This window comes from Grampus griseus (assembly GCF_964374135.1).
Source record: "Grampus griseus genome assembly, chromosome: 2".
NCBI lineage: Eukaryota > Metazoa > Chordata > Mammalia > Artiodactyla > Delphinidae > Grampus > Grampus griseus.
Window position 1 is genome coordinate 112,187,449 of NC_139018.1, and position 27,943 is coordinate 112,215,391.

At 48.9% G+C, this 27,943-nt stretch overlaps 2 protein-coding genes across 3 annotated transcripts in view; both read left to right on the forward strand.

Moving 5' to 3' along the window:
- PAQR5 (progestin and adipoQ receptor family member 5) overlaps positions 1 to 21,506 on the forward strand; it is a gene marked incomplete at its 3' end in the record, with an annotated part of 47,005 nt that extends 25,499 nt beyond the window's left edge. Inside the window, exons 4-8 of one of the 2 annotated variants that reach the window (XM_082649167.1) lie at positions 1,381 to 1,507; positions 9,761 to 9,857; positions 12,709 to 12,850; positions 16,595 to 16,679; positions 20,775 to 21,506. In XM_082649167.1, coding sequence (XP_082505293.1) covers positions 1,381 to 1,507; positions 9,761 to 9,857; positions 12,709 to 12,850; positions 16,595 to 16,679; positions 20,775 to 20,835 — 512 coding nt within the window. Of the gene's footprint in view, positions 1 to 1,380; positions 1,508 to 9,760; positions 9,858 to 12,708; positions 12,851 to 15,958; positions 16,201 to 16,594; positions 16,680 to 20,774 lie in introns of those variants that run through there. The other variant, XM_082649166.1, reaches the window with a different exon arrangement.
- A 691-nt stretch (positions 21,507 to 22,197) lies between these two features.
- The window catches only part of KIF23 (kinesin family member 23), a gene marked incomplete at its 5' end in the record, with an annotated part of 32,262 nt that continues 26,516 nt past the window's right edge, over positions 22,198 to 27,943 (forward strand). The window contains 6 exons of the mRNA XM_082649413.1: positions 22,198 to 22,294; positions 24,316 to 24,607; positions 24,747 to 24,904; positions 25,215 to 25,302; positions 26,609 to 26,678; positions 27,764 to 27,892. Coding sequence (XP_082505539.1) covers positions 22,198 to 22,294; positions 24,316 to 24,607; positions 24,747 to 24,904; positions 25,215 to 25,302; positions 26,609 to 26,678; positions 27,764 to 27,892 — 834 coding nt within the window. The remainder of the gene's footprint in view (positions 22,295 to 24,315; positions 24,608 to 24,746; positions 24,905 to 25,214; positions 25,303 to 26,608; positions 26,679 to 27,763; positions 27,893 to 27,943) is intronic.

Below are 27,943 nucleotides of genomic sequence, written 5' to 3' on the forward strand. Positions count from 1 at the left end.
AAGCCGTCCCTGCCCTCAGTCACCCGTAAGAATCCCCCCATCTTCCAAGGATGCTTCCAAGGTCAGCCGCTTGACTGCATGCGTGCCCATCCTGGACATCCACCTCACCCTGGAACCCGCCTGGAGGCACTCACCAGTTTCCCTTTCCACTGCGCTTTTCGGCAGGGACTGAGTCTCCTTCGCTCTTATATCACCCGTGGAGCTTGGCCCCAGCCAATATCCCCAGAGCAGATGCATCCCGGTCCCCATGGGAGCTTCCCCATGGTACCAGGCTGAGGCAAGAATCTGTCCCCCTGGAGGCAGTTCCAGCTGAAATCTCACAGGTAGCCTGCAGGAGTGGGGAGCACTGTACCAGGAGTGGTGATTCTTGGCCCTTTCTGCCCGTCTGACCCCGGACACATCCCTGGGCGTCACTAGATTTCACCAGTCACATGGGATCAAAGGCAGAGGTTGAACCTGCATGGCCTGAGGTTGAGGTCAGCCTTGAACTAGCATTCCAGGGTTCTTTGTTTTTGGATAACAGGTGTCCTTAGGCCTGATCTTAGGCTCTGGGCTGACAGGCCTGCAGCTGCCTCTCTCAAAAGGGACCTCAGCAGGTGAGGGTGTCTGGAGAGGTCATCTGGTCCAGGCTCCTGGACAAATCCGTCCCCTTTGAAAAGGACAGTGATCTCCCCTGTTCTTTCAAACAAAAGCTGCAGCAGACAGGTCTCTAAAAGGTCCTTCAGTAACCCTTCTCTCACAGACTCCAAAACCTAAAACGAAACAAAATGCTGAGGCTAGCATCTCACGCCCAGCCTCTCAGCTGGCCAGTCCCCCAGCCCGCTGATATGACACACCTCGCCTCGGCAAGGGCCCTCCCTCATCCCACCCTCCCCTCCCCTGCAGGCTTGATCGTTCCACAGGGGACACCCATATCATCAGGCAGGTGAGATGTGCACACTCAGAGCAAAGCTGACCACACTGGGGTGTCACCGTGGACCATAGTTAAAAGCAGGGACTGTTGCTGAACTGCCTGCGTTTGAAGCTTGGCTTTGCTGCTTTCTAGCTGTGTGCCCCTGGGAGGCTTACTAAACCTCTCTGTGCCTCCATTTCCTCATCTGTAAAATGAGGATAAGTGCAGGATTGACGTCAGAGGGGGGTTGTAAAGTTTATGTGAGTTAATGCATGTCAAGCCCTTGGAGCAGCGCTGGGTTCACAGAACATTCTCATGCTGGGGGGGTGATGCGTGATGGCATAAGCAAGGGGGGAGCGGCAGGACTGCTCATGGTCTATGGGGATGATGGGGGGTTCAGCCAGATGTGGGGGGGGGGTTGGTCTTCCCAAGGAGTCCGGACAGTGCTGAGTCCTGGCTTATTGCCCAAGGCTGGTTTTTCTTCCCAGGCTCGGCCATTGCCTACTCTGCCTATGTGTTCCCGGATGCGCTGGTGAACACCGTCTTCCACGACTACTACGTGGCCCTGGCTGTGCTGAACACCATCATTAGCACCGGCCTCTCCTGCTATTCCAGGTACCCGGCTGCTCTGTCTCAGGTGGGATGGGGTTGGGGGCGGCACAGAGCACGCAGCTCCCTGGACTGTTGGAGGGGACAGTGGAAAAGATGCTCGGGAACCTGGGACTCAGTTCCAGATGGACTTCCAGTGGCCGGGCAGGACGAGCTTCACAGGCACACGCCTGTGCAGGCGCTCAGGGCCCTGTGATCAACAAGGCTCCGCACTTGGTTTAATTCCCTGCTGTTGTTGTTTCGAAACACTTAATGAGTTTTGAACAAGGGGGTCTCCCTACTTTCCTTCTGCCCTGGGCTCTACAAGTTATGTAGCTTGTCCTGTTGCTGAACAAGTCACTTACCCTCCTTGAACCTCAGTTTGCTCATCTATAAAATGGGGTCAAGGGAGTTCCCTGGCGGTCCAGTGGTTAGGACTTGGTGTTTTCACTGCTGTGGCCCAGGGTCAATCCCTGGTTGGGGAACTAAGATCCTGCAAGCTGCATGGCGTGGCCAAAAAAAAAAGTGGGGTCAACACAGCTACCTTGTGAGACGGATGTAAGGATTATAGGTAATGTATCCAGAACACCTAACACAAGCCTGGCCCATAGGAGGTGCCCCATAAGTGGGCCATCTGCTAATAGGGACAGAGGGGGCCGGCTTCTTGATAGAGGCACACCTCGGAGATACTGGTTCAGTTCCAGACAACCGCAATAAAGCCAACATCACAATAAGGCAAGTCACACAAACTTTTTGGTTTCCCAGTGCATATAAAAGTTATATTTACACTACAGCCTATTACGTGTGCAATAGCATTATGTCTAAAGAAACAATGTGCACACCTTTATTAAAAAACACCTTATTGGGCTTCCCCGGTGGCTCAGTGGTTGAGAGTCCGCCTGCCGATGCAGGGGACACGGGTTCGTGCCCCGGTCCGGGAAGATCCCACATGCCGCGGAGCGGCTGGGCCCGTGAGCCATGGCCGCTGAGCCTGCGCGTCCGGAGCCCGTGCTCCACAACGGGAGAGGCCACAACAGTGAGAGGCCCGTGTACCGCAAAAAAACAAAAAAATAAAAAACTTTATTGCTAAAAATGCTATCATCTGACAACACAGTGTTGCTACAAACCTTCAATTTGCAAAAACCGCAATAAAGCAAAGTGCAATAAAACAAGATATGCCTGTCTGTGTGGTGGGTGATAGATGATATTCAAATGTCCAACACGTCCCCGGGGAAGACCGGTGGCCATGAGTCATGCCCAGCTCACTGGCTCTTATTCCTTCTATTTTTTTCCTTCCACTCAAGGAAGCTCATTGGAGTACGAGTACAAGAGGCATTTTTTAGGATAACTACTCTAGTTTATTCAGCTCTTGGTATAAAACTGAACTACCCAAAATTACTTGGGAAACCTCTGGAATGGTGGTGTTGGGGTAACATCCCTGTGTAGATGGTGCTGGGAGCTGGGGGCCTTTCATGGTGGGTTAGGAAAAGTGCCAAGGAAGGCTGGCGGTCACCCCTGGCCATCGGTCCCCCTACCCGCGACTCCACTGAGCCAGTCTGAGTCTTCCGAATAGACTGCTGCTGGCCTCATAGAATTCGTATTCCTGGCAGCCGCCACCTCTTCCCTCCCCAGGAGAAAACAGGGAGGGAGAGGCATGCTTCTGCAACTTCCCCGCAATGATTTTGGCTCCAGCTTTCTCTGGGTGACACTTTGGTTTTGTGGGATCCAGAGGTAGGCAAGTTCCCCAAACCTGACAGGTTGGTTTTCTTTAAAAACCAAAGGATAGAGCCTTAAACAGCATCGGGGATGCTTGTCCCAACTTGCCTTCCACTTACGTATCCTGAGGCAGGTGGTGGGAAGCACAGAGCTGCTTGCCATGGGGGTGAGTTTCATTTCCAGGCTCAATGTCAAGACTGGGCTTTGTGTTGCTTCGTCCCTGGGGTGGGATTGGGGGTTAAGCTCCCCCTTCCCTCTTCCTGGAAATCAGAGCGCCCCTCCAGCTGTGAGGAGATAGGGTCTGCCCAGAGGGTAGAAAACTGAATCAGACATCATGGGGTTATTATTTCCTTCTCCCCCAATTCCTCAAGGGCTCTGGCGATTAAAAGCTCTTTCTGAAGCGCAACCTCTGTGCCAGGCCAGAGCTGTGAGGGCTGCCACGGGTGGGGGAGAGGAGGAGATCGGGTCCCTGCCTCGGGTGAGACAAGGCGTAACATACATAGAAAAGTAACACTGATGCTAAAAACAGCCCAAGAGAGATGAAGCGTGGCCTGGAGGCACAGTGTCTGGATGTGAGGGCTCACCGACAGGCCTGGGCCAAAGACACACCTGGATCAGGTCCTTGGACGAGCCACTGTCCTGCCTGTTTAGCTTCTGCGGGGCTGTGTGGCTCTGCTGTTGCGAACTTAGGATCAGAGGGAGGCGAGCACTGCGGACGGGTGGGGCAGGTGGGCTTCGTGGGTGGAAGAAACAGTCCCGCCATTCATGATCCAGGACTGCTTTCCCATGAACTCCCAATGCCAATTCTTGGAACTTTTTTTTTTTTTAATCTTCCTGAATCACCTATAAGCCATGAGGGTATATTGTTTTCTTCTAGCCAGGAGTCCTCCCTGATTGTTCGGGTACAATGAATGGGTCTTTTTTGGTTTCTTTTTAATTTATTAATTTTGGCTGCATTGGATCTTCGTTGCTGCGCACGGGCTTTCTCTAGTTGTGGCAAGCGGGGGCTACTCTTTGTTGCAGTGCGCGGGCTTCTCATTGCGGTGGCTTCTCTTGTTGCGGAGCTCGGGCTCTAGGCGCGCGGGCTTCAGTAGTTGTGGCTCGTGGGTTCAGTAGCTACAGCATGCGGGCCCTAGAGAGTGTGGGCTTCAGTAGTTGTGGTGTGCAGGCTCAGTAGTTGTGGCTCACGGGCTCTAGAGCGCAGGCTCAGTAGTTGTGGCGCATGGGCTTAGTTGCTCCGCGGCATGTGGGATCTTCCCGGGCCAGGGCTCGAACCCGTGTCCCCTGCATTGGCAGGCGGATTCTTAACCACTGCGCCACCGGGGAGGTCCCTGAATGGGTCTTTTGGATGTGACATGCCTGGCACCTTTAGACAAACTTGTTTGGCAGGGCAGGTTGGCCAGGAATCTCTTGAATGTCCATTTGGGGCTTCTCCCTTGTCAATGAAATGGATTATTTCTGTTTATGGGGCACATCTGTGGCTGTTTCATCCATCCATCTATCCATCCATCTACCTACCTATCCATCTTCCCATCCATCCATCCATCTACCCACCCACCCATTCATCCATCCACCCGTTCATCATCCGTCCATCCACCCTTCCATCCAGCTACCCACCCATCCATCCATCTACCCAGCCATCTATCCATCCACCCATCCACTTATTCAGTTTATCCACCCATCCACCCACCCATCCATCCATCCATCCATCTATCCACCCACCCATTCATGCATTGATCTACCCACCCAACCACCCATCCTTCCATCAGTGCATCCAACCAACCACTCAACATTCCTTAAATGCCTGCCATGCTCCAAGTGTCATGTTAAGACCTGGGAAGACAGGGATGAGTGAGGCTCAGTCCTCGTCCTCAGAGAGTGCCCCATGCAGTATGAGAAGCAGACTGCAGACCCTCAAAAAGTCCAGATGGAGTCATCATTTCCTTTAAAGGCCAGAGGAAAAGGCTTTCAGTGTGTAGCATTACAGGGTATAACGTAAGCAAATAATGATAATACAAAATGCTTGGATTCCCAGGCTTCTGTGAAGTGGCCTTAGGAATGAGTGTTGAGGAAGGTCAAACACTAGCTGGAGAGGAGGGAAGGGCCTTTTGGACAGAGCCAACAGCCTGGACAAGGGCGAGGGCCTGGAGAGGATGGGATGGCATTGGGAGGCAACAAGGAGCTTCAGAGTTGCCAGAGCCTGTGGGGCTGGAAGCGGGGAGAGAAGCTAGAGGGGGGCTAGAGAGAGGCGGGGGAAATGGAAGCACCTCGTGTGTCCTACAGAGGACTGGCCCTGTCCTCGTGAAGGACAGTCAACTTCCTAGGAAGACAATTCTGTGGGCTCAGCTCCCGTGCCCTGTGGGGCTTAAGTGGGAGCTTGGGGGACAGAAAGGGAGAGAGGGGCAAACCCCACATGCTGAGAGTCAAGGATAGAGTGGGATGTCCCCCCGTGGGCCCGTCCGGCCTCCTTCGCATCTTGTCCGCTCTCCTTTCCGTGTGTCCGTGGATCCCTGCTCTTACAAGGCCCGTCCCCTTTGTTTTCATTCTCTGTCTTTGTCTTCAGTGTCTGAGGAGTGAGGAAGGGGACTCGTGTGTGCGGAGAGGCTCTGGCCCTGATTAACTTCAAGAGAAGCAGGTGGAGGAGGGCGAGGGCCGTCTGGGGTCCCGATTTCACAGACTTGCTGTGCTGCCTCTGGCCAATCACGGCCTTTAAACAGGGGGCATCTAAGAAGATGTCCCCTGGGTTCCTTGTGGTGCGCGCATTCTATGATGCCCGCTTCAGCGCCTTTTCCAAGCTTTCTCTCATTGCCTTCTTCCCTATCCCCCAAGCCCACGTCTGCCTCCCCTCTCCCGCTCTATCCGTCCGTGGTATGGCCGGGAGTGGCTGAGAACCACCTCCTTCCCCGAGCAGCAGACCGTGGAGCTCAGGAGTCATGCTTTAGTTATCCACATGCTTCCCAGAGTAGCATGGTCCTACTGGCGTTCATTCCCTTACGATACATGTCCATTAGGTAAAGTCCACCCAGGGAGACGTGGACTCCCCCAACTGGTCTCTCGATCCTTATCATGGAATTCAGTTCAAAGGAACACGTTCCAGAAAACCGCTTTCTTGTTCTGCAGCATTTGAAGGGGGCAATGACAGAACGGGTGACCTCTCTGTGGCTCTCAGAGCCAGGTGAGGGTGACAGAGACCCTGCCTGCTCATACCCGCCGACAGCCCGAAAGCCCAGGAAGGCACCACCCCTCTCTCAGGAATGTTAGTTACACAGTGTTTGCTGTTCACCACGAGTCACTGTACGCACTTTTCTGTTCATCCATTCAAAGCATCCAACCGTTGGACACATACTTGCTCAGTGAAATGCCTTGTGGTCGGTGCTGTGAGGGAGAGATGAATTTTCACCCTTGGTGGTTAGTGAGCTGTGCTGTGAGAGCCTTGCCGTGGCAGTGCTGTCGTGGCAGCTCAGAGAGGCATGGGGCAGGCCTGGAAGGGGGTTTGGAGGTCAGAGCTGGAGACAGGAGGCTTAGCAGACAGTGGTTCTCAGATACATCTGGAGGTCAGAGGGTTCAGTCAGATGACATGGTGCTGCTAGGGCCAGGGGCCAGCACGTGGAAATGTCCACATTCCTGCTATGTCACCCACACAACAACCAAACTACCGTAACACCCGCCCCCAACACACATACAGACACACCTCCGCAACAGTATGATGTTTCCAAAGGCCCACTTCTTTCAAGCACGAGTTCCAGAATTCACCTGCAAATCTTTCCAGCTTTGTTGCAACAAGAATTTATCAGGTTTCAGAATAGACTGGTATTGTATCAACCCTCTCTTGCTGGAGGCTTCTCCCCAAATCCAGTGTTTCCTGCCCACCTGGTTCTAGGCAGAGGAAAGCTGGCTCCCTGACTCCCAGCTCTGGGGTGCAGGGATTGCCTTACCAGGCGAGGCTTTGGAGACTTTGTGGTGTGGGGTGCTTTGGAGTATGCTGTGGCGACACCCTGTGGCCTGATTTGGAATTGCATCTTGGTAGTGGGAACCGCCCCCCGCCCCCCCCCCCCCCCCCACTCCGCCTCTGTGGCTGCTGGCCCTTCTGCCTCTTATTCTTTGTTGCTGTCTCTCGTCTGTTCTGCTTTTTCTCCTTTTTCCCTCTGTAGACTCGGCTTTGCAGCTGGAGAGGCTGGTTCGTTTGCCCTTGGGAAAGTACTTTATCAGGCCGGGCGAAATGTCTCAAGTTGCAGGAAATCCATGGTTTGGGGGATGGCCCTCGTCAGCCAGAGCCAGCCTTCTTCCTGTGTAAGTGGCCGCAGAAAGAGCATGCTTTAATAGCGAGTCTCTTTGCACCCAGAGGTGATAGGCGGTGGCAGTGCATGGGGAGGGAGGGAGTGGGCTTGCCGTGGTTGGACAGGGTCTGCCAGCGTGGACTGAGAAGGCCATCGAGATGGGCCCTGGTTCCTGGGGCAGCGGGAGTGTGTTCCGATTGCCTCCTGGGGCAGAGGGGTGTCTGCAAGGTAAGGACAGAGGCTGGGTAGTGGTCAGATGCCTGCTCTCCCTGCATGAGGGGAGAGGGTGGGAAGCCAGCCAGATGGCCCTGGCTGTAAATCCTAGCTTTGCCTCTTATTAGCTCCTGTGATTTTAGGCAAATCACGCAGAACTCATCTGGTCCCTCCTGTTCCTATTTTCTGGTACGACGTAGCTACAGGATGGGGACAGGATGGCTCCTACAACACACGTTCTTTTTAAAAGCTGCCATTTCGTGAGTGTCACTCTGTGCTGTGCACAGCTGTAAGCTCCTTGCGAGCATCATTTTATCAAACCCTTGCAACAATCCCTTGCAGGGATTCTGTTGTTGTCCCTATGTTACACATGAGGATTTTGGGGCACACAAGGGTTACATCACCTGCTGGATGATATGGTCACAAAGGGCGGGGACAGGATCAGACTCAGGGTGTCTGCCAGATTGTGACCCTGTGCAACCTCACCAATCCTGGGGTTTGTGGTTCCTTCCAAGGCTGGGGTTCTGTTCTGGGGGACGATGAATTGAGGTCCCTTATTTCTTCTCCTCCTTCTTGAACTTCTCTTCCATCTCTGCCCAGTGTCCACAGGGTCAGGAAAGAAGGAGGGACATGCCCATGGGCTGGAGCAAAGTTGGAGCTGATCTCTGGAGGTTATGGGGCTTCTCGGGGTCCACGGTGGCCACCTCTTACCCAGAACAGGGATCCCCAGGCTGGGCTGCCCTGAGAGCTGGAAGGCACACAGCAGCCTGGCGATGTCATGTCCTCAGACACGATTCTGAGCTGGACACTGGGGATGGAGAGCTGAGCAGACCCAGCTCTGCCCTCGAGGAGAGTTCCCCGACCACTCAGGAGGCAGATGTGGGTGTCTCTGCCATTTTCCACACCAAAGGATGTGGGCACAGTGGGGCTTGTAGTCAGGTGACTGCACTGGCTCGTAGGGGACGTGAATAACCTGGAGGGGGAGATGGGCCTGGGCTGCAGGGGCAGCAGTCTATGTTTGGTGGAGAAGGGGCAGGCCAGTGGGCTGGGACGGGGTATCTGGGGAGCAGAGGTGAAGAGCAGTGGTGGGACATAGACTCCATCCCCGCTGGAGAGTGCGATGAGGGACAGAACTGTCGACGGGGGGCTGAGATGGCCCCAGCGCCTCCCTCATCTTACGGGCTGCACTAGAACAGCTACCCCACGAGCCTCGGCGCCCAGGCTCTGCACACCACCCTTGGGGGTCCTCTGGCCTCGCAGCCCTGTGGGCACCAAGGGAGGATCCATCCCCCACAATACACTGTGCTGCTAAAGTGGGTACCAGCCCTGCCTCCCGGCCCAGCCTGGGCATGTGAGCTCTCCCTCGCCCGAGCCCCAGTTCAGGGCTGTGGTTTCATGTGGAGCCTCTCTTTACCCCTCCCCTTCCAGTATCCAGCCTGCCATCTGTGCTGCCCGGCTCCGCACACCCTCAGCTGCTGCCCCCTCCTCAGGCTGGGCCCAAGCCAGCTGAGGCCCCATCGTGTTCCATCCAGGAGGAGCTGCCTATCTTTGCCACAGTCAGCACCACTCATTTTAATGCTGGCTTCATCTGTCTTGGAACCGGAGGCAGGTGGGGGTGATGATGAAAGAGAGAAGGAAGGACCATGCTTATTCAGTTTCCCCAGCCCAGTATCTCTGTGTGTGGTATTAAATATTCCAGAAATCTCTTAAGTACTTAAACACCTAATTGTACCCAGGGCTTCTGCAGGGTAATCAGCTGGTGCCTCTGACTAATTAAGCATCTCAACCTTCGCAGAGGTGCTCGCCCCAGGAGCCTCTCAGGATGCTGGGAGACGGTTGCCCCCTCCCCGCCCACCCTGAGCTCTTTCCACATCTGAGACTGAGCCGTTCCCATCAGGGTGGGAGAAGTGGAGAGCGCTGGGGGAGAAGCTGCTGGCCATAGGAGGAGCTTGTGCAAAAATGCTTGTCCTTCGTGGGTTACTCGCCCTTGGTTATTCTTAATGTGCATGTGTGTGTTATTTACTGAAACTCTTTTTTCATTCTCATTTCTCCCCCCTTTCCTTCCCTGATTTAGGTTTCTTGAGGTCCAGAAGCCCAGGCTCTGTAAGATGCTTCGTGTCCTGGCCTTCGCTTATCCCTACACCTGGGACTCCCTTCCCATCTTCTCCAGGGTAAGGGCCCGACTCCAACCCCTCTCTGCCTGTTGGTAGCATCAGGGAATCAATTGTGTCCTGAGCTCTGCGGGTCAGAGCGCCATCCTGGTCACAGTGGGACACACAAGAGTAGAGTCCCAGGTGCTCCTTTTTTTTTTTTTTTAATAAGTTTATTTTATTTATTTATTTTTGGCTGCATTGGGTCTTCCTTGCTGCGCGTGGGCTTTCTCTAGCTGTGGTGAGCGGGGGCTACTCTTCATTGCAGTACGCGGGCTTCTCTTTGCAGTGGCTTCTCTTGTTGCAGAGCATGGGCTCTAGGCTCACGGGCTTCAGTAGTTGTGGCACGCGGGCTTGGCAGTTGTAGCTAGCAGGCTCTAGAGTGCAGGCTCAGTAGTTGTGGCGCACGGGCTTAGTTGCTCTGCAGCACGTGGGATCTTCCTGGACCAGGGTTCGAACCCGTGTCCCCTGCATTGGCAGGCGGATTCTTAACCACTGCGCCACCAGGGAAGCCCCCCTGCCCCCAGATGCTCCTTTAATGGCACTTGCAGACTAATTAAGAGACGGCATGAACACAGAGGCCGTGATGAACATAGGAGATGCACCAGTGGCCAGTGCTGACTGGGGGCCCAGGAGCAATCGCAGAGGGCTGGGCAGGGGAAGCAGCCTGGGGTTCAGTAGAGTGACCAGGAGAGCGGGCTCTGGAGGCAAATCTGTAATATTTACTCACTGCAAGACATTGGATGAGTTATCTTCCACCTCTGTGTCTTGATTTCCCTCATCTGTAAAATGGCCTGGTAATAACACCTCCTTTTGTCAGGCTGTGGGGAGGATTATATGAGACAATGTGTAAAGTGCTAGCTGGTGGTGAGAGTCCAGTAAATGCAGTATTATATATTATCATCAATTAACATAGTAGTAGTAGTGAAGGAAAATGTATGAATGAAGGTCTTAAAGGATAGATGGGAATTAGATGGAGAACACAAAGGAAGAGGGTGTAGGAGGAAAGGCAAGAAGGGGGAGAGTTCAAATCCCAGTCCCACTTCTCACTGGCTGTGTGACCCTAGGCAATGAACAGAAGCTCTCCGAGCCTTGGTTTCCTCATCTTTATTTTTTTTTAATTTTTTATTAATTTATTTTATTTATTTATTTTTGGCTGTGTTGGGTCTTCGTTGCTGCACATGGGCTTTCTCTAGTTGCAGCGAGCCAGGGCTGCTCTTTGTTGCGGTGCGCAGGCTTCTTATCGCAGTGGCTTCTCTTGCTGCAGAGCACGGGCTCTAGTCGCCCGGGCTTCAGTAGTTGTGGCGCACGGGCTGAGTTGCTCCGCGGCATGTGGGATCTTCCCGGACCAGGGCTCGAACCCGTGTCCCCTGCATCGGCAGGCGGATTCTTAACCACTGCACCACCAGGGAAGCCCTCCTCATCTTTAAATGAGGCTGACATCCTGTCCTTCACAGGGGGTAGAGGAGAATAATCAAATAAACAGAACTGATGGGCTCAGCAACGCCAAGCCCAGGCCCAGTGGGTGGAGTTCCCCTCCCAGAGGCAGCGTAAGGGTCTGCTGCATGAGGCCAGGATGGCAGGGCCCAGGGATAAAGGAGGGGGGTCGAGCTGGCTTCATTAGCTGAGGCACTGAGCGTGTGCTCCTGCTGAGTTCGTGTGGGCCTGGGGGGGACCCAGAGATGGGGATGCAGCCCATTTGCCTGAATCCTTCTTCGAGGACACAGACCACACACAGGAAACCAGAGCAAAGAACAAGCCGGTCCCACAAGGCCACCAAAGCATACAGCACAGGTTCTTGCTGTTATGAGCGCTGGGTGCTCCTGGCACTGCACCAGCCAGTGGGCAGCGGGGGAGGGGAGGGCTTACCCTAAATGGCGATGTGGCTGAGCACACAGGTTCTGGAATCAGCCTGACTTCACTGTTAGTTAGTGGTTTGCAAGTCACCCTCCAGCCCAGTTGCCTCATCTGCAAAATGGGGGGAATAGTCTCTGCCTTGTGGTCATTGTTGAGGCTCTGATGAAGTGATGCATGTAAAAGGCCCGGCCTAGTGCCCTCCGTAGTGGTGGCTGCCGCCACTATTTATAACAATCGTACAAAAACCGTACTGAACTCCACACCAGGGTAATGTCCATAATTAATAGTTTGTGATGATTCAGAAGGCCTTCCAGGGACTTTTAGGCCTTAAAGGCTTAATTAGGAGCATCAATTCAGGGGATCTGCTGGTTAGAAGTGAGTTCAAGTGTGAATAGGCCATTTTTTATGATACTTACGTTTTAGCCCCAGGAAAAAAGTAGCGATATATCTAACTGGATTTTTCTTTTCCTTTACTTTTGTCTTCACTTCTGTTGTTTTCCTTTTCTTCCTTCCTTTCTTTCTTTCCTTTTCCTTTTTTTTTTTTTTTGGAATTAAATAATCCAAAGGCTCTCATGAGCGTGCGGGGGATTAAACTACAGTTGCCTCGGGTCTCAGTTGATCACACTCAGAACAGGAAGCCTGCTCACACAGTCCCTGCGAGTTCCCTTTCAAGCCACAGAACTGGAGAGGGAACGGCCTTGGCCCACAGAGTCCACACATATGCGTGGGGATGTCTGCAGGCCTCCTCTCAAGACCTGACATACGTTCCTTCTTTCCTTCCTTCCTCTCTCTCTTTTTAAAAATTTTTACTTTATAATGAATATAGTTGATTAACAATGTTGTGTTAGTTTCAGGTATACAACAAAGTGATTCAGTGAGACATATACATGTATCTATTCTTTTTCAAGTTCTTTTCCTGTTTAGGTTATTATAGAATATTGAGTTCCCTGTGCTATATAGTATGTCCTTGTTGGTTATCTATTTTAAGACCTGACGTTTCTTTAAATACCTGCAGCTATTCCTCTTCCCTGGGGAGAGTGCACAGAACGAAGCCACCTTGTACCATCAGAAGCACATGGCCGTGACCCTCCTGGCCTCTTTTCTCTACTCCGCGCATCTGCCGGAGCGCCTGGCTCCTGGACGCTTCGACTACATCGGTGAGTGCGTGGTGGCCCCGATGCCCCTTGCCCTCCTGTCCAGGGAGGGTTCCCAATCCCTGACACCAGTGCACATAGTTGCAAAGAGAGGCCAGGGCAGGGAGAGAAGCAATTCTTCAGGAAGTTCTCCAGGCACAGACCAAGGTTAGTGAAATTGTAAGGTGACAGAGGCCAGGATGTACATAGCCAGTGGACGACCAGGGAGGATGGCGGAGGATGGAGAGGAGGTGGATCTAGGATTCTAAAGCATTTCCAGCAGGTATGGGGACAGCAGAGTCCCATTATTACCTAGAATGTGAAATCCCGTTATTAAATGAACATGTAAGGCAGCCGTAAAGAGGAAGAGGAAAGACAGGGTACAGCTGGCTCTGAGAGTACCAGCTGGCAGGGGGCTGTGCCGAGGAGAGGAAAGTGTCTTTGTCTCATTCAGGTGGGTACGATGGGGCCAGGAATTGTGGTAGAGCAGTGGTTCTCAGGTATGGCCCCTGGACCAGCAGTCTCAGCATCACCTGGGAACATGCAGATTCTCGGTCCCAGCCCCCAGACATCCCGTGTCTCAGAAGCTGTGTGATTCTCCAGGTCAGCCTGAGCTCACTCAAGTTAGAGAAGCCATGTGGTGGAGAGGAGGTGTTGGAACCACAGGGGTTTACACCTGCTGGCAGGGTTCCTTCCTCTCTGTCTAGGAAAGTGGGTGGCACTGCGGAACGTGTCTCCTCCACCCTGGCTCTGGGACTGGCTGGAGGAGGGACCCTTGGGCCACTTCTGGTGAGGCTGATGAGTCCTGGGATGAGACCTCCTTAGATAAGCTATCAATACCATGGGGATTCAGATCCTCACTCCCAGGTGGCGGGCAGGAACCTCGGTTCTCCCCAAGCCCATTTTGTCCATGGGTTTCCATCTTCTGCCCAAGACACATGGCCAGATTTTTCTTTGTTTGCTCTGATTAGAGTTTCATCTCCTTTACTTCTTCTCTCCTGCCAGAAGGGATTACAAGGAGCAAAATGCTTAGAGGGCAGATTTCAAAAAAGGAGGGAGATGAGAGGGCCAGGGGATTGGAACCTGCCTAAGGAACCTGCCCAGCAGGTCCACCGCCCCAGCTCCAGCCAGATGAAACAGAGGTGGTAGCGTACGAAGTCTGGGTGGGGGGGCCTTGTTTTGCAAGCTCTGGCTTCTTAATAACATTTTATTGACTCACCTCTATCCTGTCCTCTTGGGCCTAGAGCAGAAAGACACTCCAATGGGGGGAAATTGGCCAGACGGGCAGTTAGTAACAGATCTTTAACAAAGGGTTTGGAAAGTTCTCCGTCCCTAAATAACAGTCAAGTCAGATGCTGGGCTCCCTCTCCAACGCCCACAGGAAGTTCCTCCCTATTCCTGCCAGGAGGGATTGTTGAAATCACTCTTCCTGCTGCAGGCACATTTCACATCTGTTCAGTGCTCGTGGCTCTTCTGTCTTTTGATCTCCTGCCCTAACAGAGACAGGTTTGTGCCTCAGTTGGTGAGCACAGCTGATCACCTCCTTCTGCTTGGCCCTGTGTCCTTAGAGTACACGGCTCTCGCTGGATAAGGAACCACTTCGTTGCATCACACACAGATTTGGAAATTGGATACAGCCCAGTAGTATGGCTTGAGTGAGGCAGGGGGGGCCCCTCCAGACACACTTCCTCCCTGGGGGATGCAGGCTGGAGTGCTGGCAGCTCCCTGCCCTAAGGAACTCATTGGCCACCTACTCAACTCTCCTACATCCTCATTCCTGACTCTGTTCTTGTTCAGTTGGGCAGATGGCCAGGCTGGTCCCTTCTGTGGACACATTTATTGAATACTTACTCTGGGTTAAGTCCTGGGGGTACAACACTGAATCCTTTTTTTTTTTTTTTTAACTGAAGGAGAATCTTTAACTCTTGTGTCGTATTAGCTAGGGCTGCCATAACAAAGAACCACAGACTGGGTGGCTGAAACAACAGCAATTTATTTTCCCATAATTCTGGAGGTTAGAAGTCTGAGATCAAGGGGACGGCAGGGTTGGTTTCTTCCAAGTCCTCTCTCCTTGGCTTGCCCATGGCCATCTCCATTTCTCTTCACATGGTCTCTCCTCTGTGTACGTGCATGTCTGCATCCTAATCTCCCCTTCTTAGAAGGACACCAATCAGAGTGGGTCCCACGCTAGTGACCTCATTTTAACTTAATTGTCTCTTAAAGACCTTATGTCCAGATATGATCACATTCTAAGGTACTGGGGGTTGGGACTTTCAACATATGAATTTGGGAGGGGGAGATACAACTCAGCCCGTGAAACATGGTTTCTGCAGGCTGTCCCCCAAAGCAATCCCCAGCCCTGGGCAATGGACTCCTTTTCTCACCAATCACCAAGTCAGCACATCCCTGCTCACTCCAACCACCCTGCACTGGACTCCCACCCTCTGGGGATGCATACATGGTGACTGGGGTCCTGTAAGTTATCGGAGAGGAAGAGCCCCTGGTTGTGTCTGGGATTAAGCAGCAGTGGGGAGAGGAGCACCTCATAAGAGGCCAACAGAAAATTTGGCTGGCTTCTCCTTTGGGATTGAAGTCAGAATCTGAGCTGATCAGTGACAGCTCTCAAGAGGTAACCTTTGGCAGAACTTTTTCGTGTGAAAAACAGGACCGGTGGATAAGTTGTTTTAAAAATGGATTTGGTTTGCTCTGATGACCCTTTTATTTTTCTCATATTACATTTTAAAAATAAATTTTTAAAGTACATATTATATATTACATAATACCCTAATTTCAAGTATATGATTCAATGATTTTTTAGTAAATTTACCACATTGTACAACCGTCACCATATAGGAGTTTTAGAACATTTTCATCACCCCAGTAAGATCCTCTGTGCCCATGTACTATTAATCCCAACTCCCACCCCTGCCTGAAGCAACCACTCCTCTATTTTCTGTCTCTGTGGATTTCCCTTTTCTGGACATTTGATATAAATGGAATCATACAATTTATGGTCTCTGGTATCTGGCTTCTTTCACAACACATAGTGTTTTTAGCATACATGCCATAGCATGTATCAATCCGTTCCTATTTTATTGCTGATCTTGGTGGTCTTTTGTGTGTTTGCTATAGGTCATAGTCACCAGCTGTTTCATGTGTGTGTGATCCTAGCCACACACATGCAGATGGAAGCCATCCTTCTGGACAAGACTCTAAGGAAGGAATGGCTCCTGGCCCACTCCAGGCCCCTGTTGTTCTCTCAGATAGCCGGAGCCATACTTCTGTGCCTCATCTTCAGCCTCAGCAACATAATTTATTTCTCAGCTGCTCTGTATCGGATTCCTGAGCCAGAATTACATAAAAAAGAAACATAATTCAGACCATAAGCTTTTTGTGCCAAGTGTCAACATTAAGCTACAACTTCCTAACCACCATAAGCCAGTGTCAAGGTACCAGTTTATAGTGGCCTAAAATATTTATAATGGTTGGTGTCTTGGCATTTTTGAATGGATTCATGTCAATAAGGTATTGACATGGGGACATTTCTCTAGACGTGCATTGGTTCCGTATGTGTGGTTTTAAAAGGGGAACGTGGGTTCAAGTAAGTCCTTATTCAGGCAAATCATTAATATTTCATTTAGTTTTTAATTTATTTAAAGTGAGTTCTCCAATCCTATTTAAACAATTGGATTAAGCATACCTCCCTTGTAGCTCTACTATGAAATAGTTGGATTAAGCTTTACGACCCTTGTAGTATTGCTCTTGCAGAATGCAACGTGCTTCATCTGATGAGTTTCATGTCACAAAGCCTCTCCCAGGAGCTCCCACAGTGGGAAGAGAATGAGCTGGAAAGGTCAGTAGGGGAACCTGAGAAAGAGTAAGTTGGGTCTGTGGGAGCCCTGGGGGCTGGGAAGGCAATTCCAGAATGAAGAAACCTGGCTTGGGGAGCGGTCTTCTTCCTTTCCCCACCTAGTGAAGGGAGTGAACAGAAAGAGAGTCCTCTTTTCCTACAAGTACATTCTTTTTCACAATGCAAGGTTCCCACGTCATGATAGATTTGGATTTTCTTACAAGTCCACAGCCTGTGGCTAAGTGTTATGTGTTCTGTTTTGCTCTGTTTTCTTGTCACCAGTTTGATGCTGCCAAGTATTACGGAGCACAGGAAAAATGTGTTGCCCAGTGGGCATTGGCTGAGTCAATCCCAGTTGGTTGTGCTTGTCTGTCACCTTTTAAGCCAATGACATCACGATATTTGGGGAGGTTATACATTTGATGTTGCTTCAGCATTTCATATATGCTGCTGGGTTTCGTGTTCACGTGCAGAGGATGCTAAAGACCTTGCCAAAGGGATGGAAACACTTGGTGAGCTTGTGACAGATGTAGATTCCCCAGGCAAATCAGGAGATGCTGCTTTACTGGTTTAAAATGTTGGTTTCCTGGAGACAATCTACACTGGAGAAAGTCCCCCAGGTGATTCTGAGTCAGGAGGGCCATGGGCCAAACTTGCAGAAATGCTGATGTCACAAACTCCAGAAGGTACTGAGCCTATCAGCTTTGTTTTGATTGGTCTAACTTTTAGCAACCCACCACCTAAGAATGTGTCCCCTGCTTTCTACTCTGTGGAGTACTACAAAACACTGAGTATTTTCTCACCTGTTGCATCACTAATTAAAGTTCACCGTTTCATGATGTTTTTGGAGAGTACAGAAATGCTGACACAAAACAGTTTTTAACAGAAGCCCATCACCCCCTGTTGTGCACTTGTCTGATGACTTAAGGGGCCATCCATCACAATGCGGGATCCTCTTTTGCTGACTCAGGAGCACCCCCATATCTTAGTATGCTGCCTCTATGGTTTACTGGCGCAGACACTCGAATGGCCTTATAAATAGATCATCGTCCAATCTTCTGAGGACAAGTAACAATTTCCATTGGATGCGAGTGGTCAAGAAATATGATTTCATTCGTTTGATTATCTGTTTACTTCCTCTGGGGAAGGCACACTGATAAAATTATATGGGCTGGTAAATTTGGGGTACATTCATTGCCAGCTACATGACAAAATTTGTTTTTTTGGCAAGAGGCTGACATTGTTAGTGGAATCTTACTCCAGCAGGGTCTGTGGGCTTCCGTTTCATGTTATTGTAACTTCAGTCTTATGGTGAACAAAGGTACAAAGTTTAAATACTCCATTCTAGTAGTGCCAAAGGCATGAAGGCTTTTAAATTCTCTTGTTTATAGAGAGTAAAATAAGGTTCTTCATTTAGCTCAGAAGTAGTTGAAAGATAACGGGTGACTAATTTGAAGGACTTTTAGATTATTTAATTTAATCTTTGGTTACGTTGCTTTTTCAGCGTGCCTAATGATGAAAATGAAATGTTAAATCAACAAAATAAGACCAGGTGTTTCATAACGTTTTTATAAGTTTGGTAAACTTAGTCCCATTGTATACTTTTGGACAGTGTTACAAACTGCTGTCTCCAAAGGCAGCGGGGGAGCGACGGGGGAGAGAATTCCTAAAGAGATGTATTTCTTCCCCCTCCTCCTGCTTGAGAAACACTACTATAAAATTTGCCAGTCATTTTTGTTGTGATAAAACTCAGATATGTTTGAATGAGGCCATTTTGTCAATTGCCCCAGAGTTTCATTTTCCTTCGCTCAGTTCTTAGAAAGGAACTCTCCCTCTTCTTTCTAAGGACATGAATTTGTCATTGTTGATTAGAATTAGAAGTGGGATGTTTAGAAGCCTTTTGAGTACAAAGTGATTTAAATATTTGGTCTGCTGCAATCTTTCTCAAAGTGTTTTTTGTGGAAGGAACTCAGCTCCCAGGAGATGTTCTGAGGAAGGTAGGGTGGGGAAGAATGATGCTGTTTTCGGATGCATTGGAGAAAACTTTCCTTTGGATCTGCTGTGTCCCACATTTGTTGTGGGCATGGTACCCTTTTTATATGAAACAGCTATTAACACTGTATAACAACACTTTATAACATATTGTTGAATGCCAGCCTCTGATTTTCCAGTCGACAATCCATTATGGATGAAAAGGCAGAGACCTATGTCCAAACTCAGAGATGTTCTTCCAACTTATACTAATGTCTGGTTTTCTTAAACTGTGTGGAAGAAAAAATAAAATAAAATGTATTTATTATAGGAAAGTCCTTCCGTTTCTCACTTGTCTTGGTTATATTTCACCTACCCCACTGCAAACATGTTCATTCATCATGAGAAATAGATTCCTGTACGTGTGTTTTGTTAAGTCATTCAGTGAACATTTATTTAGTGCTTGGTATATATAGAACAAACACCGTCCTAGGAGTTGGGGATACAGAAGAGAACAAAACCCAAACCATCCTTCCCTCATGGAGCTGATGTTCTACGTCAGTCAGTAGGACAAGAGATATAGATAAATTCAGATAATGGTAAGTGCTTAGAAAATAAGCCTGGGACTTCCCTAGTGGTGCAGTGATTTAGAATCCTCCTGCCAATGCAGGGGACACGGGTTCGAGCCCTGGTCCGGGAAGATCCCACATGCCGTGGAGCAACTAAGCCCATGCGCCACAATTGCCGAGCCTGCGCTCTAGAGCCCACGAGCCACAACTACTGAAGCCCGTGAGCCACACCTACTGAAGCCCGCACACCTAGAGCCTGTGCTCCGCAACAAAAGAAGCCCACGCACCGCAACGAAGAGTAGCCCCCGCTGGCTGCAACTAGAGAAAGCCTCGTGCAGCAACAAAGAACCAACACAGCCAAAAACAAATAAATAAATAAATTTATAAAAAAAAGAAAAGAAAAGAAGCCTGGTGAGGGACTAGGGAGGGGTGGGGTGGGGCAGCTGAGATAGGATGGGCACTCTGATAAACTGGTATTTGAGGAGAGACTTGATGGGTGAAGGAGCCAGCATGTGGGGGAGAGTATTTCAGGTCCAGGTAGCTGTAAGTGCAAAGGCCCTAAGGCCAGTAAGCGTTTGTCTTATTGGAAGGATAGAAATCAGGCCACTCATTCCTGAAATGTATAGCTCCAGAAGACATCGGCATGACTCAGAGAATTATGAAATTTCTCCTGAATGTTCCTCCCGGGAGATTGCCCAAGGGGTTTTCCTATGGCCCCTTGGTATTTGTATGAATTCTTCAACTCTGTAATAAACGTACTTCAGCAAATGGTTGTCACACACATTCTCTCCGTGTTGAGAAACGGGTTTCTAAAACTGGCTTACATGTTGTCTCCTCCAGAGCATGGAACCGCGAGCCTCACAGAAAATTTAATCTAGCCTTTAAAAAATGTGTGTGATGATGTAAAATGCACATGCGCAGGGCGCAGATGCACAGATGTAGAAGTCTCACCGCGGGTGCTGGGGGTGGGCGTGGTCCTGGAGTTTTGAATTTTTATCAGAAGCCCCAGGTGATTTTTAATACCATAAGGGAGTTTAAGAAGCACTGATACAGTCCAACCATTCTCTCTCTCTCTCTCTTTTTTTTTTTTTTGGACATAATTTCATAGTTAGAGAAGTGTTGCTAAATAGTACAAAGAATTCCCAGGTACTTTTCACCCTTCCCCTTTTCGATATTTATATTACTCTCGAACAGTGAGAAACCTGGTTCCCATTATCCACAATGTATTTACTTATTTGCTCAATCCTGGAATGTACAGAATGTCCTTTCAGAACTACTAATCCATGTCTTCAAAAAGGCCAACTAATTAGAATTCAATATATGTTTCAAGTTTTTTTTTTGTCTTGAGCCTGAGGGCATATACTTAGTCTAAAGAGTCTCAATACCTTGGGTAATTGATAGCTCCCCTTCTGTGTATGTTATTCATTTGAAGCTCTGTTCAGATCTTTTGTGGTTTTTTGTATCAATTGTACACCCTCCCCCAAGCTTGTTGATTTTACTGCTTTGTTGTTGTTGCTTGAGCTTGTAAGGCATTAACATCCAAGCATTCACTTTACAGATGGCCTGGGGAGAGAGTCACATGGCCTGGGGATGTGAGATTATGCTGCCAAAGCCACTGAAGCCTTGGGTGTGCTGAGTGTGTTGGATGCTCACAGGCATCCTGTCTCCAGCTTACCACCTTTCCTCAAACACTCTGGGCTTTGGTAATTTCTGGTGCTTGCTGGTTATTAGGTTCTCACAGCTGGATGTGTTTAGCTGGGAGATTGGGTTAATTATGGTTTCAAATCTCTGTAGTATCAACCCCTCTTCAGTGATTTGCATAAGATCCTCCCAGTACAGTTTCTTATAAAGTTAAACTTACGATGACCGCAAGACCAGCAATCCCACCCAAGAGAAATGAAAATATCTATGTCTACATAGATAACTTTACGCAAATAATTATACCAGTTTCATTCATCATCGCCAAAAAGTGGAAACAGCTTAAATGTTCATCAACTAGTGAATGGGTAGATTGTCATACAATGGAATACTAATCAGCAAAGAAAAGGGAAAAAATTATTGACAGGTGCAAAACATGGATAGAATCTCAAAGGCATTATGCTGAGTTAAAGAAGAGACATTCTGGAAAAGACAGAAATCTAAGGAAAGAAATCAGAAAAGTGGTTGCCAAGGGTTGGGGTTAGGGGAAGGTGATCACGAAGGGTCAGCACAAGGAATTTCCAGTGTGATGGGAATATTATACATTTGATTATGGCAGTGGTTACAGGATGGTGTATGTTTGTCAAACATATACATGGGACAAATAAAAAGGGTGAATTTTATTGCACGTAAATTATACCGCAATAAACCTGATCTTTAAAAAAGTCTCCCAGTTGTACTCTCTACCCTTCTTCTACCCTCACCCTGGTCTGGATCTCTAATTCTAGGGGAAAATGCAAATCTTTTACCAGCTGTGGGGAGTGCTTGACCATTTTTGAACAGAGAAAATGATATAATGAATTGGCATTAAAAATTAAGTCAGTGAGCTTTAATAAGGATATAGATGAGTGAGAAACAAGAAACTGGCCAAAAGAAAAGCTGGGGGTGGTGTATTGTAACTGGGCCCTCCATTGGGGTGTTCTGCGAAGGGATGGGTTCATTCATTCCTTCAAACATGTATGGAACATCTTCATTGCTGGGCACGGGGGGTGCAACAGCGCCATCTATTGAGGATGTGGGGATAAGCTGGTAGAGGAGACTAATAAGCAGCGATTGAAAATTGGGATGCGAGCTCCGAAGCAAATCAACAGGTGCAGTGACTGGAGGAGTGCAGCGCACTGTGGATAGAGAACAGGGGTCCAGCATCCAGAGCAGGGTCGTTGGCAGAAGATCTGCTGAGAACTGAGGGTAAGGAGGCATTGTCAGAGGAAGGGAGGAAGGAGAGCTTAACAGCAGAGGGAATGGTGTGTGAGCCCAGTGTGTTCAGGGCACTGAAGGTCATCATGGCTGGAGGGATGCAAGGGGAAATGATAGGTGATGAGCTTGGAGAGGAAGAGCCCCAGGGCCTGTTGAGGGTCTCCAGCAATGGGAACTACTGTAGTATTACAAGCAGGGGAATGATATGATCAGATCTGTGATTTAGTGGTGAGCTGGTTGCAAAATGGAACCAGGATTGGAAGATGGCAGCAGGGAAGCCTGTTAGGATGATACTGTTGCAGTCATCCAGACAAGAGATGGTAGTGGCCGAGGAGACAGAGAGGAGGGGTTTGAAAGTTATTTAGTTGGTAGAATTGTCAGGATTTGGTGACTGAACGTTGGAACAGAAGGAGAGGCAGAATGCAAAGATGGTACCTTGTGGTGGGTGGATAGATGGTGATGCCATCCACTGAGGGAGAATAGGTTCAGGGGAAGAGATCAGGATGTGTTAGGTGTGAGGTGCCTGTGGGGCACCCAGGTGGAGAATTCAGTAGGCTGTTGGACATATGACTCTGGAGCTCAGAAGAGCAAATGTGAGGTCATAGGAATGGTTGGGAGTGCCTGCAGAGAGGGCACAGCTAGTGACCACCAGGTGAAAACCCTAAGCCACATTATTTAAGGGAGAAAAAAGAACTCACAAGTGAGGCTGAGAAAGAGGGGTTAGAAAGCTAGGAGGTAAAACAAAGGCACAGGAAGAGAGGAATGGGAAATTTTTTTAGTGTGTTAAAAGGTCAAGTAAGATAAGGGTGGGGAAGGATCAAATAGATTTAGCATCCATGAGGTGGTGTTCTTGGTGAGAAGAGTTCCAGTGGAAAGACTGAGGCCAAAGCCAGGCTGCAGTGTAATTAAGAGGTAAGTGGCCAGCAGCCCAGCCCAATTCCTAAATAATACAGACCTCTCATTTGACAACAAATGAAGTTCTAATGGTTCAAAGACTTAAACATAAAAAACAAAGCAATAAAAGCACTAGGAAAAATAAAAGATTAAAAAAATTTATCTTAGAGCGGAAAGACTTTTTTCTAGTGTGGCACAAAACAGAAGCCCCAAAAGAAAAGGCTGATAAATTTGGCTACCTTAAGTTTTTTCTTAAGCTGTCACAAAACAACATAAACTAATTAAAATAAAAACCAAGTAATGAACTATACAAATCTTTGAACTCAGATTTTGGATGAGGACCAATTTTCTTAATATGTGAAGAGCTTTTACAAATCAATAAGAAAAACCCAATAGAACAAGAAGTCAAAGGATAGGAACGTAGTTCTCAAAGAAGGAAACACAAATGGCTATTGAACATAGGCACAGACACCCAACCTCATTCATCATAAGAGAAGAGAAATTTAAATTGGTGACTTTTTTTCATCTATTAGATCAACAGTCACAGAAAATTTTGTTAACACTTTGCTATCTGAGAATTGTGGAGAAACAGGTGGTCTCATACATGGCTGGTGGGATTGTGCCTTTGGACAACCTTTATGGAGGACAATTTGGCAATACCTGTGAAATATTACATACACATATACTCTTTAACACAGCCATTCTGTGTAAAATGATGAATTTCCAAGTTTATTCACTGTATGTTTGTAACAGCAGAGATTGGAACCATCTTTATGTGGAACATTATGGGCCGAGGATATTATGTGTATCCTTACTGGTGTCTGGTCCTATAGGAAGTTGAGGAGATGGGACTACAGTTCCATGAGAGCACAGATGTAGATGCCTATTTGATAGTCATTGGTTTAGGCGTAAAGGTCGAAGTGAGATAGAATCAGTTCATCTTAGAAAAGACTGGTTCTGGAAAGAGCTGGAGGTTTTAGAGAGGGAGATCCCAGGAAGGTTGAGGAAGAGACAGAAAGGAAGCCAAAGTGTTGTGATGCTCTGGAAGCCAGAGAGGGAGTCTGAGACTCTGCGCAGGGTACAGCCCAAGGATAGGACACTCCTGGGCCGGAACGACACTGCTGACTTATGAATCAACCCTGGATTTGCCCTTCCACTGGACTTCTTGTGCTGTGGGAGAAGAAACTCTCAGTGTCCTCCTCAGAAAGTTCAAGGGGTTGTATTTTCTAATATTTGAGCTCCGCTTCCCCCTCCAGCCCTGAAGCCCAGACACGCAGACAGCCTTTGACCTTTCTGCGTCGGTCGCCTAGGAGACGAGCGCCTCTCCGGGAGACACGCGCCTCTCCGGGAGACGCAGGCGCTTCCTGAGGCCACGCCCCTTTCCCGCAGGCGGGCGCTGATTGGCCCGTTTGAAATGCGCCGGGCGCGAGCTCACCTGGTCCCGGAGCTGCTTCTCCAGGCTTTTCTGAGCGCCACGCCTGAGCTGCCGAGCCCCGGTGCCCGCGGCCGGTCCCTGCGGCCCGCCGTCCTCGCCAGCCCGCCCGAGTCCGGCGTCCCGCTCGCACGTCTGGGCAGCGCGGAGCCTGCTGCCATGAAGCCAGCGTGAGTACCGGGCCGCGGAGCCGGGGCCGGCGTCTCCTGCCGCCGCAGCAGGCCCCGGGACACGCCGTCGGTACCGAGCCCCGCGTCTCCCGGGCCGCGGCCCCCAAAGTGGGAGGGACCCCCTATCAGGACCGCCCAGGGGGAGCCCGGGCGCGGAGACCCCGTCCGCGTCGACCCCGTCCGGCTCCCCGCCGCCCGGAGTCGGGCGCCCGGCTCGCCGCCCTCGCTTCACTCGGCCAGGAAATGTCGGCCCCAAGTTGGGAGGAGGGGGAAGTTTGGGCGGCAACCCCAGTTCGGGTTAGCCAGGTCGCCCTCCACCTGGCTCCGGGACCGCCGCCTCAACACTTTCTTAAGTTTCCCTTTCCATCCCCGGCCGCCCGCACCCACGGGTTGCATTTTGCAGAGTTAGTGCGGGCCGGGGGTCGTCTCATGGGTGCGCCGAGTGTTGTGTCCTGGAGTTGGGGTTGGGTAGGTGGTCTCAGCCCCCGGAGAGCCCCGGCGTCCGAGCGCACTGCGTGATTTTCTTAGCCTAGCGCGGTAGCCTGAGGGCCGCGACCACCCCCGGGTGAAGGCCAGTTACTTTGCTCTGTTCTTGGGTCTCAGACAGCCCCGCCGCCGACACAAAAGCCGACGCCCACATTCCTCACGGAGTCGGTGACGTTTGCAGCTCAGCCTAATTCCTTGACTGCTGTTGGGTAACGAAATACTTGTGCAAAGAAGAGGGCTGCCTTTATAATTAGCACCATCACGTAGCTAGTCGTTTGCAAAGGCAACTTGTTTTCTTAAGAGGCTAAAGTCGAAATCGTTGGGGAAAAATGTTGAGTTTAAGTAAACCTACCGTAATATTTTGCACTTAAAACACGACTTTGCTTGTTTCATCTGGGAAGGGGTTGAAGAAGTATTTTAATAACCTAAAATCCAAGCCAGTAATTTCACTTAGTGTTAAATGTTTTTCTAGTCTATAGATAAATGGGGGAAAGGGGAGAGTGGCATGCTAGAGAAATGGTGAATAAAGCAAAATATCTTTTTCTACTGTCGCTACTTAAGAGAGCACGAAATTGCAGTTTGGGGATCACATTTTGTTTGAGGACAAAGGATGATAGTTTTGAGAATTCAGTAATCCCTTGTTGCTTGAAAGTAAAGACAAATCTTGATGAAAGAATGGATTCCTCCATCTGTATTTTTATAATTTATTGAAGTTAATCACTTGTCAGTCTGCCTTGGCAGTGGGCTGTTGGCACGGCGTGTGTGCTTATGTACCTACGAAAATGACTTTCGAGATAAGTGTGGTCAACTATCTGTAGATTTTTCAAATTTGTAGTGTCTGTAAAATTGTTGCTCAAGAGAATAAGCTATTTTACATACAGAACTATAAATAGATATTAAAAAACAGAATCCAACTAGGTAAATTTTAAAGATCTTACCGGCTTTTTTCAATGATTCATGAATCAGGCAGCATCCTATCTAGCACACAGAAAGGTGCTCCTAAGAGCTGTACAAAATGGAAGTTTTTTTATAGGCAGAGGGGGATGGAACAAGGGAATTATACTAGCAATGAGTGGATTGTCTGTGGCAAGGTGAACATCATTTAGTGGATGGCGGGGGTCTATCAGGCAGATTACCTCACTAGCGCTGACCAGGTGATTCCAGATTGACTGGTTTAAGATTCTGCTGGGAGAGGTTGGAACTATAAGTTAGGTAAGAAGACTCAGTTTGGTGATGTGGGGCTTAGCACAGGTGACCCCATTTGGGGCCTGTTATCTCTATTTTTTAGTAGCAAAAATGTCTCCTAAGCCAAATTTTAATTACTCTTGGGTTATCCATGCCACAAACACTCTTCTACTGAGGAAATTTATTCTTATTCATGTTATTTGGGATATAGTGTTGTGGAACTGCTAAAGAATAATTTTATAAACCCTAGGAAGGTCATCTCTGTATGAATTACAGGTGAAGTTTTTATATGTTAGTGTTGAACTGAAATGTTTTTGTATCTATGACCAGGAGAACTAAGACACCCAGGAAACCACCAGTGAAAAAAGGATCCCAAACGAGTCTTAAAGACCCCGTTGGGGTAAGGTCTCCCTGTGAATTTGTGTGTGTCTTCTTTCTTCAGTCCTTTTATGTCTTATGCTTATGCTTGGAAGGGATGGAGACGTGGAAGTGGAGTCAAAGAGCATTTAGCTGAAAGGATGATACTAAGTTACTTAGGCTGGTTCCAGCTTTGAAACTTTGTTTCTATGTAGGGTACATTAGCCCAGTAAAATGAAGTGTTTGGTTTTCAGTTGCATACTTCCTATAACTAATTATATTTGAAAAGTTAGATAATGAAAAAATATTCTTCAACTATCTTGGAGAATTCTTCATTCAGGCTTGGGAACTTGCTTTTAAAAGCAAATGGCAAATAAAAGAAAGGTGGTTTGCTCTGGGGTTTTTAAATCTTCCCTTCATCGGCACTGGAATGTATCTCTTGATTTGAGTTGTGGGAACCAGATGCTTTGCATATAGTGCTGAACAGTTTTTCCCCAGCCCTATCACTGATTAAGAAGACCATATTTCGGGCTTCCCTGGTGGCACAGTGGTTAAGAATCCGCCTGCCAATGCAGGGGACACGGGTTCGAGCCCCGGTCTGGGAAGATCCCACATGATGCGGAGCAACTAAGCCTGTGTGGCACAACTACTGAAGCCCGCACACCTAGAGCCCATGCTCGGCAACAAGAGAAGCCACTGCAGTGAGAAGCCCGTGCACCACAACGAAGAGTAGCCCCTGCTTGCTGCAACTAGAGAAAGCCTGCGCCGCAGCCAAAAATTAAATAAATAAAATTAAATTTAAAAAAAAGACCGTATTTCAGATCGCGCACCTTAGTGTATTAAGTGTTAAGCTGGCAAGTTTTAATTGACATCCAATTCCAGACAATCCTAACAGCTTTTCAAATAATTCTCATTGTTTTGATATCATGTGCATTTAAAATTCATATCTAAAATATCTGTTTGCATTTGACAGCAAATTGGGTAGCAGGGTAGCAGATCTTGGCTTTCAACTTAAGTATATATACTTAAGTTTAGAGACCAAGTGTTTGAATGAATGAATGAATGAATGAATGAAAAGTCAGGTAAAACGTCAACCTTTGTTCTTTAAGCACTTTCGTGTATTTTCAGGTGTACTGCAGGGTACGCCCACTGAGCCTCCCAGAGCAAGAGTGTTGCATAGAGGTGATCAGTAATACAACAGTTCAACTTCATCCTCCTGAGGGTTATAGGCTCAACCGAAATGGAGACTATAAGGAGGTAATTCCTATTGGAAGCAGCTGTTTTTAATTGATAGGTTCTTTCCTAAAT